General features: G+C 40.5%; 2 protein-coding genes across 2 annotated transcripts in view; both read left to right on the top strand.

Moving 5' to 3' along the window:
- The window catches only part of slc8a3 (solute carrier family 8 member 3), a 351,492-nt gene extending 345,629 nt beyond the window's left edge, over positions 1 to 5,863 (top strand). Inside the window, 4 exon segments of the mRNA XM_034194826.1 lie at positions 4,005 to 4,127; positions 4,130 to 4,172; positions 4,174 to 4,261; positions 4,263 to 5,863. Of these exon segments, the coding sequence (XP_034050717.1) occupies positions 4,005 to 4,127; positions 4,130 to 4,172; positions 4,174 to 4,261; positions 4,263 to 4,379 (371 nt within the window). The 3' untranslated portion in view covers positions 4,380 to 5,863.
- Positions 5,864 to 14,918: 9,055 nt separating this feature from the next.
- Positions 14,919 to 16,466, top strand: part of map3k9 (mitogen-activated protein kinase kinase kinase 9) — an 82,134-nt gene continuing 80,586 nt past the window's right edge. The window contains exon 1 of the mRNA XM_034194824.1: positions 14,919 to 15,513. Coding sequence (XP_034050715.1) covers positions 15,138 to 15,513 — 376 coding nt within the window. The 5' untranslated portion in view covers positions 14,919 to 15,137. The remainder of the gene's footprint in view (positions 15,514 to 16,466) is intronic.

The raw sequence follows: 16,466 nt of genomic DNA, 5'->3' as shown, positions 1-16,466 counted from the left end.
GCTATTAAATTTGTTTTACTAGTAGTTGTAAATGTGCCAGAGATAATATTGGAATTTATCGGTTATCTGTAACTTCCGATACATTTTTGGGTGGTTTATTGTTTTATCTTTATCAAAGATAACTTTTCAGTTATCTGATTATCTGTTATCAAAGTTAATTTTTTGGTTATCTGTGCCCACCACTGCTAGTGGGCGGTGGTTGCAGCATGCAATGGTACAAAATGTATGGAACCAAATTTGCACGGTAAATGGAACCAAGTTGCACACTGAATGCAACGCAACACAAATGGGACGAATTGTCTGCGTCACGTGACATACAAAACAAAAATCAAATGACAAGAATCCACTCAGCTGTTCTATAATAAACAATATTCAAAACTGAGACAGCAATATGAGATCACATTGTACATGCTGGACAAGATCATTAGCAAAGGGCATTGGCTGAAACACTGAAATACTATTAACATTTGCCTATTGAGGGATACATTTCTAAGTGTGTTTTCCAATGACAAATTTTAAATTTGAGCTTGGTATCCATTTTTCCAAGATTCAGGAGATTATATTCCATCCAAAAAGAGTGGATAATAACTCCAAAATGCCATTTCCTGAAAAAAATGGTGGTAAGTGGTCTAGTATGTAATGTAGACCTCCTCACTAAATATTATTTAAATCTATAAATAATCAACACTGTTTTATGTCATAGAGGGATATCATATCCTTCAGTCATATCCTGAGAAATATTGTGGAGTCAGTATTATTATTAGAGTTGTGCTGGTCTCCTTTCACTACACCCCTAAACTAAAGATGCTTCATTGAATTCTAAAGCCCACGTTTTGTTTTAGTATGAACAAACCAAGCTGTCATTCATCACACACTTTGTGAAAATGTGCAAAACAGGTAGCTCAGTGGGATAAGGGCAGGTCTCCTTCTGAAGACCAGCGATAATAAAACACACAACAACAATGGTTAAGGTAGTGTCACCAGCTCCACTCCCACGAGAGAATAAGTCAAATGTGTGGGGAATTTTCACAAAAAACAAACTCACATTTGAGCATACCTGCAGACAGCAATGATAAACTACACAACAACGATGGGTAAGCTGCCTGCTCCAGCTCCGCTATAAAAGGAAGAAATCTCAACGGACTGAGCTGTCTGAATGTTTAACAGGAACATGAGTGTGGTTGTGTGAACTGAAGCACACTGACAGATTCATGCTCTTTATAACTGCATAAATAGTGAGTTACTCAAACTTATTTTTGTTTTTGTTACTAGCTGTAGGCCATACTTATCAAAATTAAGTAATAATAATTTAACCATTTTAGTTTATATGTAATGAGTCTAGAATATATATTTCACTTTCTGAAATCTGATAAAAATGTTGAAGATTTTCACAATATTCTAATTTTCTGAGATGCACCATACTTTTGTTTCTTTTTTGTTTGTTTGTGCATGTGATGCAATACAATTTCATAATACAGATGCAAATTGAATGCTACAAATGTAATTGTTCATATTTGCAATCCAATCCACTTTATTTACATAGCACATTTAACAACAAAATGTTCCAAAGTGCTGCACATAGAATCACGATAGATAAAACCACCAATGGTCAAGAAATAATAAAAAAATAAGAAAATTAGCAATAAAAATAAGTAGAATGTGCAAGATTAAATAAATAAATAAATACATACATTCAGCATACAAAAGATAAAACCAATAAAATCTACCAAAATAAAAACAAAACCAATAAAACAGAGGACCACACAACTCACGCAGTGTTAAAAACCAGAGAATAAAAGTGGGTCTTCAGACGAGACTTAAAACACTCCACTGTGGGGGCTGTTCGGACATGGAGGGGCAGAGCGTTCCAAAGTCTGGGCCAGCCACAGAGAAAGCCCTGTCCCCCCTGGTTTTAAGTCTCGTCTTGGGTACCACAAGCTGGAAATAGCCCTTCAGACCTCAGAGCACGTGCCGGAGAGTAAATTTGTAGGAGGTCAGTGATGTATTGAGGGGCCATTCCATTCAAAAGCTTTAAAAACAAACAATAAAATCTTAAAATCAATTCTAAAATTAATAGGAAGCCAGTTCAACGATGCAAGAATTGGGGTTATGTGCTCCACGTTTCCAGGCCCCCGTTAAAAGTCGCGCTGCAGCGTTCTGGACTAACTTCAAACGGGAAAGAGCTCGTTGGCTGATGCCAAATAAAGTGAGTTACAGTAGTCCAGACGACTTGAAATAAAGAGTGCACAACTTCTTCAAAAAGGTTAAAAGATAAAAACGGTTTTACCTTTGATAAAAGGCGAAGATGATAAAAGCACGATTTCAAAACACCATTGATTTGTTTATTCAAATTTAAAATCGCTGTCTATGGTTGACGCCAAGGCTGGTGACTTTATTTGTCTGAGGTCATGTTACATTCAAGCACTGGCATTCACTCATTCATTCATTTTCTAAACGCGCTTACTCCAATTAAGGCTCATGGGGACCTGGAGCCTATCCTGGTGATCAGTGGGCGAAAGGCGGGGTTCACCCTGGACAAGACGCTAGTTTGTCTCAGGGCCACATATAGACAAACAAACACATTCACACTCGCACGCACACCTACAGACAATTTTAAAGTTTCCAATCTGCCTAACCTGCATGTCTTTGGATGTGGGAGGAAGCCAGAGCACTCGGAGGGAACACACGCAAACACAGGGAGGACATGCAAACTCCACACATAAAAGCCACAGGTGGGAAATGATCTCAGACTTGAGGCAACAGTGCTATCCACTAAACCACAATTCTGCCAGTTCTGGCATGTTTCCCAATATTTCAATGTGTCCCTTACTGTGGATTTAAGGCACCCATCTCTTTTTAAACTGGCAGAAGAGGGAGCCCTGCCATTGTTTCAGAGAAACCACACAGAGCTTCCCAATAAATTTATCTGATGTGACTGCAGATAGATTTTTTTTTAATCAGCTTCATGAGTGCTGATATTTGTGCAGCAGATAAGAGAATATTTCAAGCAGAATCCTGCAAATGATGATTAAAAACATCAAATTCAGCACAAATGCTCCTTAGACATTCCTGTTTTGCAAAAACCGAATGGCCACTTCAATTTCCAGTCGCCGGTCAGGTAGGGGTCAATTGAAGAATTACACGGGGTCAAAATTAAAAGATGCGCCAATCATATTGAAAACTATACCACATTATTTGTCTGATCATAAAGATTCCAAAAAGGTATAGTTTGGACTATCTGTGACTGAATTCTATGGAGTTATGGGATAAAAACAGCAAGAATGGTGACAAAGGTCAGTGTCAGTTTGTACAAGGGTCAAAAGTTAAAGTTGCTCCAGTTTTGGTAAAAAGTGGTGCAATTTATTAGTTGAATTAGCAGGGTTTTCAAACGGAATACTTTCCATAGAATCCAATGGATTCTATGACATTCTATGGATTCTATGACTTTGTTTGACATTCACTTTGGAGACCAAGCATTCAACACAGACAAAACTATTTAATTTATTAATCTTAGCTCAACCAATAATTTGCATCACTTTTTACCAAAATTGGAGCAACTTTAACTTTTGACCCCTGTACAAACTGACACTGACCTTTGTTACCATTCTTGGTGTTTTTATCCCATAACTCCATAGAATTGAGTTACAGATAGTCCCAAGTATACTGTTTTGGAATCTTTATGATCAGGCAAATAATCTGGTATAGTTTTCAAAATGATGGCGCGTCTTTTAATTTGACCCCTGTGTAATTCTCAATTGACCCCTACCTGACCGCCGATTGAAAATTCAAGTGGCCAATTGTTTTTTCAAAAGAGGAACATCTAAGGAGTATTTGTGCAGAATTTGATGCTTTTATCACTACTTGAATGATTGTTTCTACTGCACTATATTAACAAATGCCAGTGATGTAAAATTGCATTTAATCGACTGACTGATTAATGGGTCTGTCACTAATGTACTGTATACATATTATGGGTTTTCTTTTTTCTTTCTTTTTCTCCACAGACACCTTTGCCAGTAAGGTTGCAGCCGTGCAGGACGCTTATGCAGACGCCTCCATCGGGAATGTGACTGGCAGCAATGCAGTCAATGTCTTCCTGGGCATAGGGCTGGCCTGGTCTGTTGCAGCCATTACTGGCAAATGAAAGGGCAGCCCTTTGTGGTGGAAGCTGGTCGCTGGCTTTCTCTGTCACCTCTACACCATCTTCGCCTTCCTGGCCATCTCGGTGCTGCTCTACCGCCGTCGGGCCCACATCGGAGGAGGAACTGGGCGGCCCTCGGAGACACAGACTGGCTACAACGGGCTTCTTTTTCAGCCTTTGGTTCCTTTACATCCTCTTCTCAAGTCTGGAATCCTACTGTCACATAGAGGGCTTCTAAAGTGGGACAGAAAAGGACTGAGATCAGCTTGCAAAAACACAAAGGTGTAAAGTACAGCAGAGATGAAAAAGACTGGGTTCTCGCTGTGGAATTGGGCTCAGTCATGTATGTTATGGAAAGAAATCGAGGTAACCCGGGGATATCCAGATAGCACCCGTCCAATGCCTTCTTCCTTATATTCTGTCTCTCTCTCTCTCTCTCCCCCTCTCTCTGAACGCCTCCTGTAAGGACACTTGGAGGTGTGCAGCCTGCCCTCTAGTGCCTACAGGCGAGCTCGCCCCGGCCAGGAGAGCCACTCCAGTTTGGATGGACGTGACCACAGTCCAGAAGCTGCCAAGATGCAGTCTTAAATCCCACCGGAAGACATGCAGCCTACAAGCGGCGAGTGTGGAAGTAATCAGAGGTCTATATTTTTCTCAACCACCTGACAAGAACAACATTTTTTTTTAAGTATTTGGGGATAAAATGCAAAAAATAAATAAACCAAAAAAGCTTACAAAAAGAGGAATCAAACTTTTTCTGACTTTATGTTAAAGAATTGAAAAAGATGATCTCGTAAGTGGAAACACGATGTTGCAACAGCTGGATGGAATCATAGTATTTATTTTTATTTGCATAGTTTCTGCCGTGGAATTCTAACATAACGAAGAGCAACGGCTTCGTACAGGCAGAGGAATCATCTTTCACGCAGAAGATTGTCGAGGACACAGTGAACATGGTCAAACTGCCATGAACATTACTTCCGGACTCTATACATACACTATCTATATATAATATATTTCCATATTTTCTGTATGTTTTGAATATTTGTTTAAATGGTGGTCACCTGCTCGAACAAATGGAGGATTTGCTATGGCAAAGGCGGAAGGAGCGGGGCAGTCCTGCTACATGTCGCAACGATGTCATGACATTTCTTAGAGTTACGTATCTTGCCTCGGTAAAAGTACATTGTATTTTATTTACTGATATCTTGGTCTCACTTGAGTTTTCACCGTTTCATTCAGAAATTAAAAAAAAAAAAAAAAGTGTTGCTGCAGAGATAAATTCAGAGGTATTTTTGTACTGTTCCTTCCATGCACTTTGCTGTATAGTTCTATTTATGGAGGACTTCTACTTGTAAATGTGCAAAGGCCAATATTAAAGGTGTTGCTACGGACTGAACAGAGTGCCTGAGCAGGGAGAAGCGGTCGGTTCTCGCCGATTCTGATGAGAATAACGCAAGAAGGTTCTTTCCAAATGGTGTGCACATTTTTCATCTTCGCTTGACTTCGCATTAAGTCAAGGTGCTTCAGTCATCATAAAGGTTGTGTTCATAACTTGCGTAAATACTGCATGTCAGTGACGATCATTTTGGACTGAAACTCGTCAGCTGCTGACGTTGGCGTCGGAGCAGGTTGAGTTTGCCTGATGTTGAATGCTGTTTAACTTGACTGGTGCTTTGTTTTTAAATGATATATATATATATATATATATATATATATATATATATATATATATATATATATATATATATATAAACACAAAACAAAAATGTCAAACTCCCAAGAGCAACAAGAGATGTTTATTAATTATTTGCATAGAGTTTATATGTATAATCAGTCCATTCTTGGCCCATTTCAAAGTCACCCGTGAGAATACCAAAGAGGTGAGATACAACATCTGTGAAGAAATTCAACCCCAGTTCACACTTCCTCTTCCGCAATGTTCTTCAAGGTGCTATGAATGACATTTTAAACACTGAAATAGGAACCAATATTTTCTTTGTAAAGATTTAGTGGCATAATGCCATTCTGTGTGGAGAATGAAGCAACACTCCCTCTGTGCTCTGAGCTTTTCCATTCTGTTTCCATTCTCGGTTTACATGCACATTTAGTGCATGACATTTTTACTTGTGCATGTATAGCAATCCCACTCTGTCAATCCATTGCTCCTTCCCACATTTTTAAACAGACAGCAGTACTTTAGATGTTGCTTTTTTTATTGGTCAAGATTGCAGACAGCAGAGACTTTCCAGAAATACATCCAAAAATCACATTTAGAGATGAAAAATGCTTCTCACCAAGAATGTTGTCTTACTAGAATTCCTACACATCTAGCTTTGCACGCATAGATTGCTGTTTGACCTGTTCAAAGGCTCAAGCTGCCTATCATTCTGCTCAGTGGCCGAGGAGAGAAGCTTTGTTTACATCCTGAAGTTTGGCACAAGTGCCAAATCAAAAAAATCATTCATAGCACCTGTAATAAGGAGGGTCTTTCTTCACGACGTTTTAATAATAATAATGCCTTGGATTTATGGAGCGCTTTTCAAGACACCCAAGCACTTTTACAAGTTGCGTTATTCATTCACTCGCACATTCACACACATTGGTGGTGGTGAGCTACTAGTGCAGCCACAGCTGCCCTGAGGCAGACTAACGGAAGCGTGGCTGCCATTCTGTGCCTACGGCCCCTCCAACCACCACCTCATTCATACACAGGCAAAGTGGGTTAAGTGTCTTGCCCAAGGACACAATGGCAACATGTAGATTTTTGACTGATTGGGAGCCAGATTCAAACCGCCAACCCTTCCGTCATGAGACGGCTTGCTCTACCAACTGAGCTATTGCCGCTATTGTCTGTATCAGGCTTGTCAAGTCTTCTTGACATCTTGCTGATGTTAGGCACCACATCGGAATTTTGTGTTTTCCATACAGGAGGCCCCACGATGTGCTGCAACTTTTTTTTTGGAATCGTCCAAAAATGATCTGCCATTTTCATATTTCCTATCACATCATGATAATTTATTGATATGCCTTGTCAGTGTCGTCATGTTGCATCTTGCTGAGTTGTGAGTATTCTTAGAGATACATGAGGAAAATAAACGGCTGTGAAGACACTGTCACAAACAACACAAAGCCCACCAGATATGCCAGGAACCTCCAAGACACAGACAGGATCATGACAGCAGATATTCCTCCTCTTTAGCTGCAGTCTGCCACAGCATCCATTATTCAAAAACCATTGTTCATAATGATAACAACTTAACATGCCCTATATTTATAGGTGATTTTGGCACACTTTGCCCAGCAACACACATGCCGTGAGGAGTCATGCCGATGCCTTATCAACAAGTAGCATCATAACACATTCATGAGGTTTCTTATTGACATTTTGATGACCTTTTGTGGTAATCCTTGGAATAGTTTTGTCAGGTCTAGATGAGGTCATAACCGTAGAAGACTGCATATAAACTCTGTGACATCACCCACAGATTTTCTATAGACACCCGAAAGAGCCCTGTTGAAGCCTAAAGATTTGCTGCTCTAGGTGTCCCATTTCGGTAGCACTTATGGCGATCCCCTATTTGGATAAAGAGGCATCACCTGTGCACCACCATGTCAACACCTGGGCAAGACAAATGAACTCAACTTAAGAATAGCTGGCAAGCTAACAGGCAAACTTTGATTCGGCTATTTATCAATCATATTTTGGGGGGCTGAGCAGTGGTTCTCATAGCAGTTTGCTTTGGTGTGGGCATTAAAAATTATGACCTGCTTATTTCCTCACTAATCATGGATTAACTAATCCTAATGTCAACAAACTACTAATAGCTGCTAAAAATGCTAACACTATTAGTGTCCAAAATAAAATCACACCATAATTTCACTTGACACAAATACTATCATACAGATGTTTTAAGTGATCCTTTAAGACAATTAACCCACACACCAAGTCAAATTATTATAGATACTTGTCATAAAATGCTCAAAAAAGACGGTACTCCACAGCAGCTACAGCTAGCGGTCTCGGAGCTAGCATAAAGCTGAGTCTAAGCTCAGCAACCAACACTCAAAGCAGCCATGCCTCTAATTGTGCATAACTAATAAGGTATTAAAAAAAAATCCACCCATGGTATTGTTGTCATGGAGGGGGAAGACATTTTAACAAGTGGTTTAAAAGTCAGCCTCAAGCACCAGTCAAGGAACTTCAACTTTTCCTTCTTCTGGGTGTTCTCATTTGGGACCGATGAAGCTTACCGCTTGGTCATAATGTGTGCTGTGACACAGGAATGCTATAGTAACCGCATTATGGCGCTGTTGTAGCGCTGTCGTGACTATCAAATAGCCAATAGCTAAGAGTTGTCATGAACTACAGTTTGTGACAGTTGGGCTTACAGATCTTAACAATTTGGAAACATGGAAATCTCGCTTTCGCCGTGAGCAGTGTTGCAAATGCATTTTGTGACGTAATTGGATGAATCGTGGTTTTCTTCTTTTTTCGTTAGTCCTGGACCACACCTCACCCTCTCTCTCTCTCCCACACACACACACACACCCACACACACACACACACCACACACACACACACCACACACACACACACACACACACACACACACACAGTAGAGCAATGGGTCCATTAAAGGCAACACAAACCAACATTTTGTACATAATGTGTCAGTATATGTTTACAATAACACAGTGTGGGTGTCTCGGGAGGACAGCATGTCAACGCAGCTCTCTCACGTCTCACCTGCAGGTTTTCTGAAATCGCTTCATCTGAGCCAGTGTCTATGAGACTGTCAAGTTTTTTTTATATTTTTGTTTTTGGGGTCTCTGTCACTCTTCTCCTCATCAACAAACTGATTAATTACAATTATTTTATCACGGCATAGAAGTGTCAGCATTCCTAGTTTTGATTTTGTCCAGTTGTTTATTTCGGTTTGATCTAACAGGATGTGTTTGCTGTGATCTGAACCTTGGCCGATGTGTATTGTTCTGTGCATGACACCATGCTGCAGACTGTGTGTGCACAAGCGGTGTTGTGTTGATTTTCACACAGACGTTCTGTCTTAATCCTACACGTCTTAAAGGAAAACGTGTAAATAATACACGACACGTCCCAAAGACACCAGTCTCTTTTTGTTCAGTCTGTGTGTTGGGGCAGAAATTCATTTGCAGTAAATGACATTGTTAGTGAGTTGTTGAAGAAAGCTTCACTAATAATTTAAATTCTGTTCGTTTATCTTTGGTGTGTAGCAGAAAAGAGGACATATTTTAATGGATGGTTCTGTTTTCCTGGTTTGCAATGAGATGTCAAAAAAGCAGATTTCCAAAGTGGACAGTGTTTTGAGATCAACCCTTCTGTTCTTTTATTGTGGAATAAAAGTATCTTCCTGGTTCATAAGTTAACACTGGTTTCACTGATTTATATTAAAAATTGTTTAAATTCCAGTGTGAATCTGTCTGTTCTGAATAAACCTACAAAAATATATTCAACAGGAAAATCTCTGGTAATGATGGAGCTCTGAAGAATGTCCTCATGTCCTCATGTGCAGGGAAAAGTCACAGAAAATTATCATGATGCTTTAACACTCCACAAATCTATAAAGTGGTGATGTATACTACCGGCCACTTTATTAGGATACAACTTGCTAGTACCGGGTTGGAAACCCTTTTGCTTTCAGAACTGCCTTAATTCTTCATGGCATAGATTCAACAAGATGTTGGAAACATTAGAGATGTTGGTCCATACTGACATGATGCCATCACACAGTCGCCTGTTCAACCAGTCTACCCATTCTCCTCTGACCTCTGACATCAACAAGGCATTTTCATCCATACAACTGCCACTCACCGGATTTCTCCTCTTTTTGGACCCTTCTCTGTAAACCCTAGAGATGGTTGAGTGACAAACCCACCAGATCTGCAGTTTCTGAAATTCTCAGACCAGCCTGTCTGGCACCAACAACCATGCCACATTCAAAGCCACTTAAATCCCCTTTCTTCACCATTCTGATGCACAGCGAGTCGTTTTCACCACATCCAGATGCCGAAATGCATTGTGTTGCTGCCATATGATTGGCTGATTAGGTATTTGTGTTAACAACCAATTGAGCAGGTGTCCCTAATAAAGTGGCCGGTGAGTGTACCTATTTTGCCTGTGATTCTGCTCACTTTTTGATGACGCCACATTCAACTTCAGCCTCTGGATGCCCAATGTTGAGCTCGGAGGCTTTCCACCACTTCCATTCCCAAGGCAGTGTCGCCATCAAGTGGTGGATCTGTGTAATCACTTAACCCCAAGAGATCAACATACCAGTGGTGTGTGTGTGTGTGTGTGTGTGTGTGTGTGTGTGTGTGTGTGTGTGTGTGTGTGTGTGTGTGTGTGTGTGTGTGTGTGTGTGTGTTGTGTGTGTGTGTGTGTGTGTGTGTCACAATAAAAACATTTGTAACCGTTTGATTTATTATTTTATTTTATTTTATTTCCTCCTGAACAGGTCAAAATACACACACACACACACAGTGGAATAAAAAGTATTTAGTCAGTCCCTGATTGTGTAAGTTCTCCTACTTACAAAGATGAGAGAGGTCTGTAATGTTCATCATAGGTACACTTCAACTGTGAGAGACAAAATGAGAAAAAAAAATCCAGGAAATCACATAGTAGGATTTTTAAAGAATTTATTTGTAAATTACGGTGGAAAATAATATATATATATATATATATATATATATATATATATATATATATATATATATATATATATTTGGTCACCATGGTGACATATATGTTCCATTTCCTCCATTTGTCTTCAAAAACATCCTCCTGCAGTCTGAGAATATAAGTCATTTTTTCCATATTATATATTTCTCCAGTGATGGTCAGCCACTGTTGTAGCGTAGGGGGATCCAACTGGCACCACGTCCTTGTTATAGCTTTTTTACAGGCAATCAGCAATATCTTAGTCAAGTACCTGTCATTATTGTGGACAGACTCCGTCAAGTATCCGAGGTACATGGTTTTAAAATCCCTTGGTATTTTATAACCCAGTATTTACCCCATAACAGAATTCACACGATTCCAAAAACCTTCAATTTTTGGACATTCCCAGAACACATGGATATGATGTGGATCCCCATCCCACACATTCTCCAACACGGAAGGTGGACCTGAGATTGTTTACTTTTAATTTTGGGGGTGATAAAAAATCTTGTCAGGTTTTTTCCACCCAAACTCCCTCCATAGTTGAGAATTTGTTGTTGTACACTGAGTTTCAATATATCCCTCCATTCATCCAATGTTATTACAGTTTTATCTCCTTCTCCCATTTAGATTTGATATAGATGGTTGATGTTGATGTGTTTTCCCTTAAGGTTTTATACAGTGCTGAGATTTCCTTGAATTGTATCCCTTTGTATGTTTTTAATCACCCAGTATAACAAGCCATACAATTTCCGGGGACTTTGTATTTCCTTTCAAAAAATAATCTCTAAATTGTAGGTATTGGAAGAAATCATTTTTCCCAGTTGGTAATGGGTCTTTCAATTCCTGAAAACTGATTAGATTGCCATCCTTTATTATAGTACATACTGCTGTTATTCCCCTTTTTTCCCAATTTTTAAATCCTTGATCATGTACACCCGGTGTAAATCCACCGTCATATGCAACCCAACTCAACAACTTTACTTCCTTTTCCAATTTTTAATTTTCTCAGACCAAATCTCCACATTACAGTGGGGAAAATAAGAATTGACCCCTGTCAGTTTTTCAGGTTTTCCCACCTACAAAGAATGGAGAGGTTTGTAATTTTATCATAGGTACACTTCAATTGTGAGAGACAGAATCTAAAAAAAAAAAAAAAAAATCCAGAAAATCACATTGTATGATTTTTAAATAATTAATTTGCATTTTATTGCATGAAATAAGTATTTGAACACCTACCAATCAGCAAGAATTCTGGTTCACACAGACCTGTTCATTTTTCTTTAAGAAGTCCTCTTATTCTGCACGCTTTACCTGTATTAATTGCACCTGTTTGAAGTTGTTACCTGTATAAAAGACACCTGTTCACACACTCAATCAATCACACTCTAACCTGTCCACCATGGCCAAGACCAAAGAGCTGTCTAAGGACACCAGGGACAAAACTGTAGACCTGCACAAGGCTGGGATGGACTACAGGACAACAGGCAAGCAGCTTGGTAGAAGACAACAACTGTTATGATTATTTATTAGAAAGTGGAAGAAACACAAGATGACTGTCAATCTCCCTCGGAATAAAGTTTTTTAGTCTGTTGGTTCTGCATCTGGGCATTACCAGGCGTCTGCCCGAGGGCAGAAACTTAAATTGTGAGTGCAGAGGGTGTGCTGAATCCACCATAATTTTCCTGGCTTTTGACACAACCCTTGTTTTAAAAAGGTCCATAATGTCCGTGCACTGAGTTCCCATAATTTTTACCACATTCCTTGACAATATTACAAAGACGGTTGTGATTCTTAAGGTTCAATAAGTTGAGCCAACACAGGAAGGAAAAGGTTAACACAGACTCCACAAAGCAACTGTAGAACATTTTCATGAAGACGCCGTCTACTTTGTAATTCCTACGTTTTCGCAGAAAGTGCATTCTTTGATGCGCCTTACTGCACACTGCATTAACCTGCAATTCAAAAGATAATTTAGTGTCAGTTTGGGTGCCCAGATACTTATAATTCTCAACAACATCTATGGGCTTCCCATCAATGGACATTTGATTCAGAACAGGTGGTGTTTTCCTGAAATCAATGTGCATTTCTTTAGTTTTGTCCACATTTATATAGAGAGAGGATGAATGGCACCACTCTAAAAAGTCCAGCAAGACCAAACTATGGTCTGTGGAGTCATCACTGTGCAGAAGGGACAGGATAACTGAATCATCTGCATATTTTATGATGTGATGATTATCATGTTGGCTTTGACAGACATTAGTATAAAAAACAAACAACAAAGGAGATAAAATGCAGCCCTGAGGGACTCCAGTGGATGATACAACAGCGTCGGAGAGAGTTTCATTAACTCTGACTGTCTGCGATCTGTTTGTTAAAAAGTCAATAATCCATAAAATTAGGCCAACATCAATGTTCATGTCTCTTAATCGCTCTGCCAATACATGTGGTTGTATGCAGTTTAAAAGAGAAGAGAAATCAATAAACAACATCCGAATAAAGGTATTTGCACCTTCAAGATGCTGCAAAGCCAGATTAAGTAGAGTGGAGATCGCATCATCCACGCCCCTTCCAGATCTGTATGCGAACTGGAGTGGGTCTAACACTCCCTGTGTTTGTCTTAAAACTCCTCTTTCACAATTTTCTCAAAAGTCTTCATAACGAGAGATGTTAGTGCTATAGGCCTGTAATCGTTCGGTTCTTTAGGTGACTTGTTTTTTTTGGTATTGGAACAATTGTTGAGGATTTCCAAAGGGAGGGTACTCTACGAAGTTCCATTGAACAAGAAAAGATGTGACAGAATATAAATATATATTCTATAATATAATTTAACTATATATATAGATTTATTTTTCTTTTTGTTGATAATGTGGCTTCATCATGACAGTGACCTCCGATGTGCGCTGAGCAGGTTTGAGGTTGACTGGGCTGGAATCAGCACCTCTAAGTCTGAGACCATGAAGAAGGCCAGAAGGTGAGGCTCTCAACAATACCAGCCGATTTACACTCCTGTCCTCATATATGGTCATGCCGAAAGAAGAACAAGGTCACGGATACAAGCAGTGGAAATGAGATTCCGGGACGGACTCAGAGCAGAGCAGCTGCTTCTTCACATCAAAAGTAGCCAGCTGAGGTGGTTCAAGCATCTGGTGAGGACACCCACTGGTCGTCACCCTATAGGTCTTCCAGGCACGTCCAACTAGGAGGAGACCCAGGAAGCGCTGGAGGGACTGTATCTCACGCTTCAGGATCATCCGGGAAGCGTTACACACTCTAAAAAGTAACTGCTGTCTCAACGAGAAAAATTGATGTAACAATTTTTATAGATTTTTTTTTAAAGTTGTTTCAACTTAGTTATTTCAACTTTCATCTGAGTTAATGCCAGAAGATTTCTCTAGTTAAGTGGAAATAACTTACAAATTGTTATGCCACTTTTTCTCGTTGAGATAGCGGTTCATTTATTTAAAGAGCAGGACTTGGCCTAAGATAGGGGAAAATGGACTGAGCTGCTTGGTCTGCTGCAATAAGGAGCCAGATACGCAACAAAAAAAAAGGAATAAATAAATAAATAATAAGTAGCTTTTCATTTTTATTTTGGAATTTTTTCTCTCTCAAATGTTTTTAATTCAAGAATATTCCTGTAATTAAGTATTAAATAATTTTTTTTTATTTGTTTGTTTGTTTGTTTGTTTGTTTGTTTGTTTGTTCGTTCAGTGGGGCGTATATGACCTAATAATGGGTATTATACTGTCGAAGCTGTTTGCTGTTTGAATAAATATGCATTTGATATGGTATATACATGATGCATTGGTGCAGAATTTTTAATTTATTTGTTTACAATTTACTGAACTTTACAAAAACCAAACGAATTTGAACAAGCTCGTGAGGAGGCAAGATTTAAAAAAAAAAAAAATCTGTTCCAGGTATTTATGAGATGACGTCAAGAGTGACCGGTCATGGAGCAGCATTTGACGCTAAAAGGGGGGCGGGACTGACCTGCGCTGTGAGTGACGTGCAGATGTACCAATAGGAAGCCGCGATTGATTCGCACGGCTGTACAATTGGCTGACAATGAAAGACTGCTGGGTTTCTGTGCGGACGCGGTGACGATTGCGTGTAGGTTTTTGTGCAATGAAAACTCACCATGCCGGTGAGGCCGTGGACGCGGATAGAATGCTGCGTGCACATGCGGATGTTTGTGAGTGGAATTTAGCCGCTAGTTAGCGCAGCGCGCCGTGCCGCGTCAGGTGGGTGCGCCTGCAGTCATCCACGTTTTCCCTATGGATCGCGTCCATGGATGTCTCCAAACCCGCTTTGGACAGTAGTTTGAGTCCCAAGGCGTGCGTGTCCGCAGAAGAAGCAGATGTTTTCCGCTGGCCGGAGGATGGCGTCAGCGCCGCGCCGGCCGCGCGCTCCGCCGCGCCGGGATACTGGACGGCCGTGTTCGACTACGAGGCGACTGCGGAGGACGAGCTCAGCCTGCGCAGAGGGGACCTGGTGGAGGTCCTGTCCAAGGACTCCCTGGTGTCGGGAGATGAGGGCTGGTGGACCGGCATGATAGCGGACCGGGTCGGTATTTTCCCGTCTAACTATGTCAGCAAAGGGAACGGCATCGCTGGAGAAATACGGGACACCTCGGAGCAGCAGTTCTCAGTGCCTCCTCTGCACCGTGAGTATCCCATTGTGCGCACGGACTCCTGCGTGCCACACCGCCTGTATAGTGCGCGCACTTGCCTCTTTTGTTATAAGGCCAGAGAGCGCACGGTGAGAGTGCTGTGTCATAGGAGCGCCGCACTCCCGTTGCCTAGAAACCGGCCCTGAGTCCAGCATCCCGCAGCTTCAGGACCATTATTCTTCCACACACGCTGGCTGCCTCAGTGATGCGTGCCCACATTTTCAGTGCACGTTGCATCCTCAGCACACAAGAAGCCTGCAAATGCACGCATTGTTCTTATAACTCATCACCTCTCTGGAATTTTACTCATTTTTACTGTCCGCACATGCTTGCGTTCACATTGATAGCTAAAGTGACCTAAATCAGATTTGATTTTTTGATTTTTTTTGGTGTGAACACACCAAATCTGTTTTTTTTTTCTCTCCTTATTAATTTCGGTCTTTTATATGAAACATGCTGCGTTTTCTTACTGTAATTAGAAATTTATACAACCGTACTGTGATTCTGTTGGCTGTCTGTCACTGTGCTACACTCAAGCAAAGCAAAGCATTTTTATCCAAAAATCACACTTAAAACCACACCCCAGTCTACATGCTGTTTTTGGAAAACTGCTCCTGGGAATTTGACAGGGCGGATCATCTACTGTAATGTCCTGTATAGATGTGCACATTTGCACATACAGAAGAAGCAAGCAACATACGTGCTAGCGTAGACATGTATGCAACATTCAGTCTATGGCTGTTCCACTTGAACAGCCAAATCCCAATTATGAATTTAGAATATCCCAATTCTGAATTAAGACTATTCACCGGCCCCTCCGAACCTTCAACTTCAACTGCAAGGCACGCATCAGCTCCAAGGTGTCATCCAATTTGCGTGTGAGCAAGAGTCAGCGCAGTCTGCGAATGCACTGCCTTGCCAACCTCGTTAATCATGCCGGACAAGCA

This window comes from Thalassophryne amazonica, chromosome 19 (assembly GCF_902500255.1).
Source record: "Thalassophryne amazonica chromosome 19, fThaAma1.1, whole genome shotgun sequence".
NCBI classification, from domain to species: domain Eukaryota; kingdom Metazoa; phylum Chordata; class Actinopteri; order Batrachoidiformes; family Batrachoididae; genus Thalassophryne; species Thalassophryne amazonica.
Note: the sequence above shows the minus strand (reverse complement) of the source record. Positions and strands in the feature narration are given on the sequence as shown.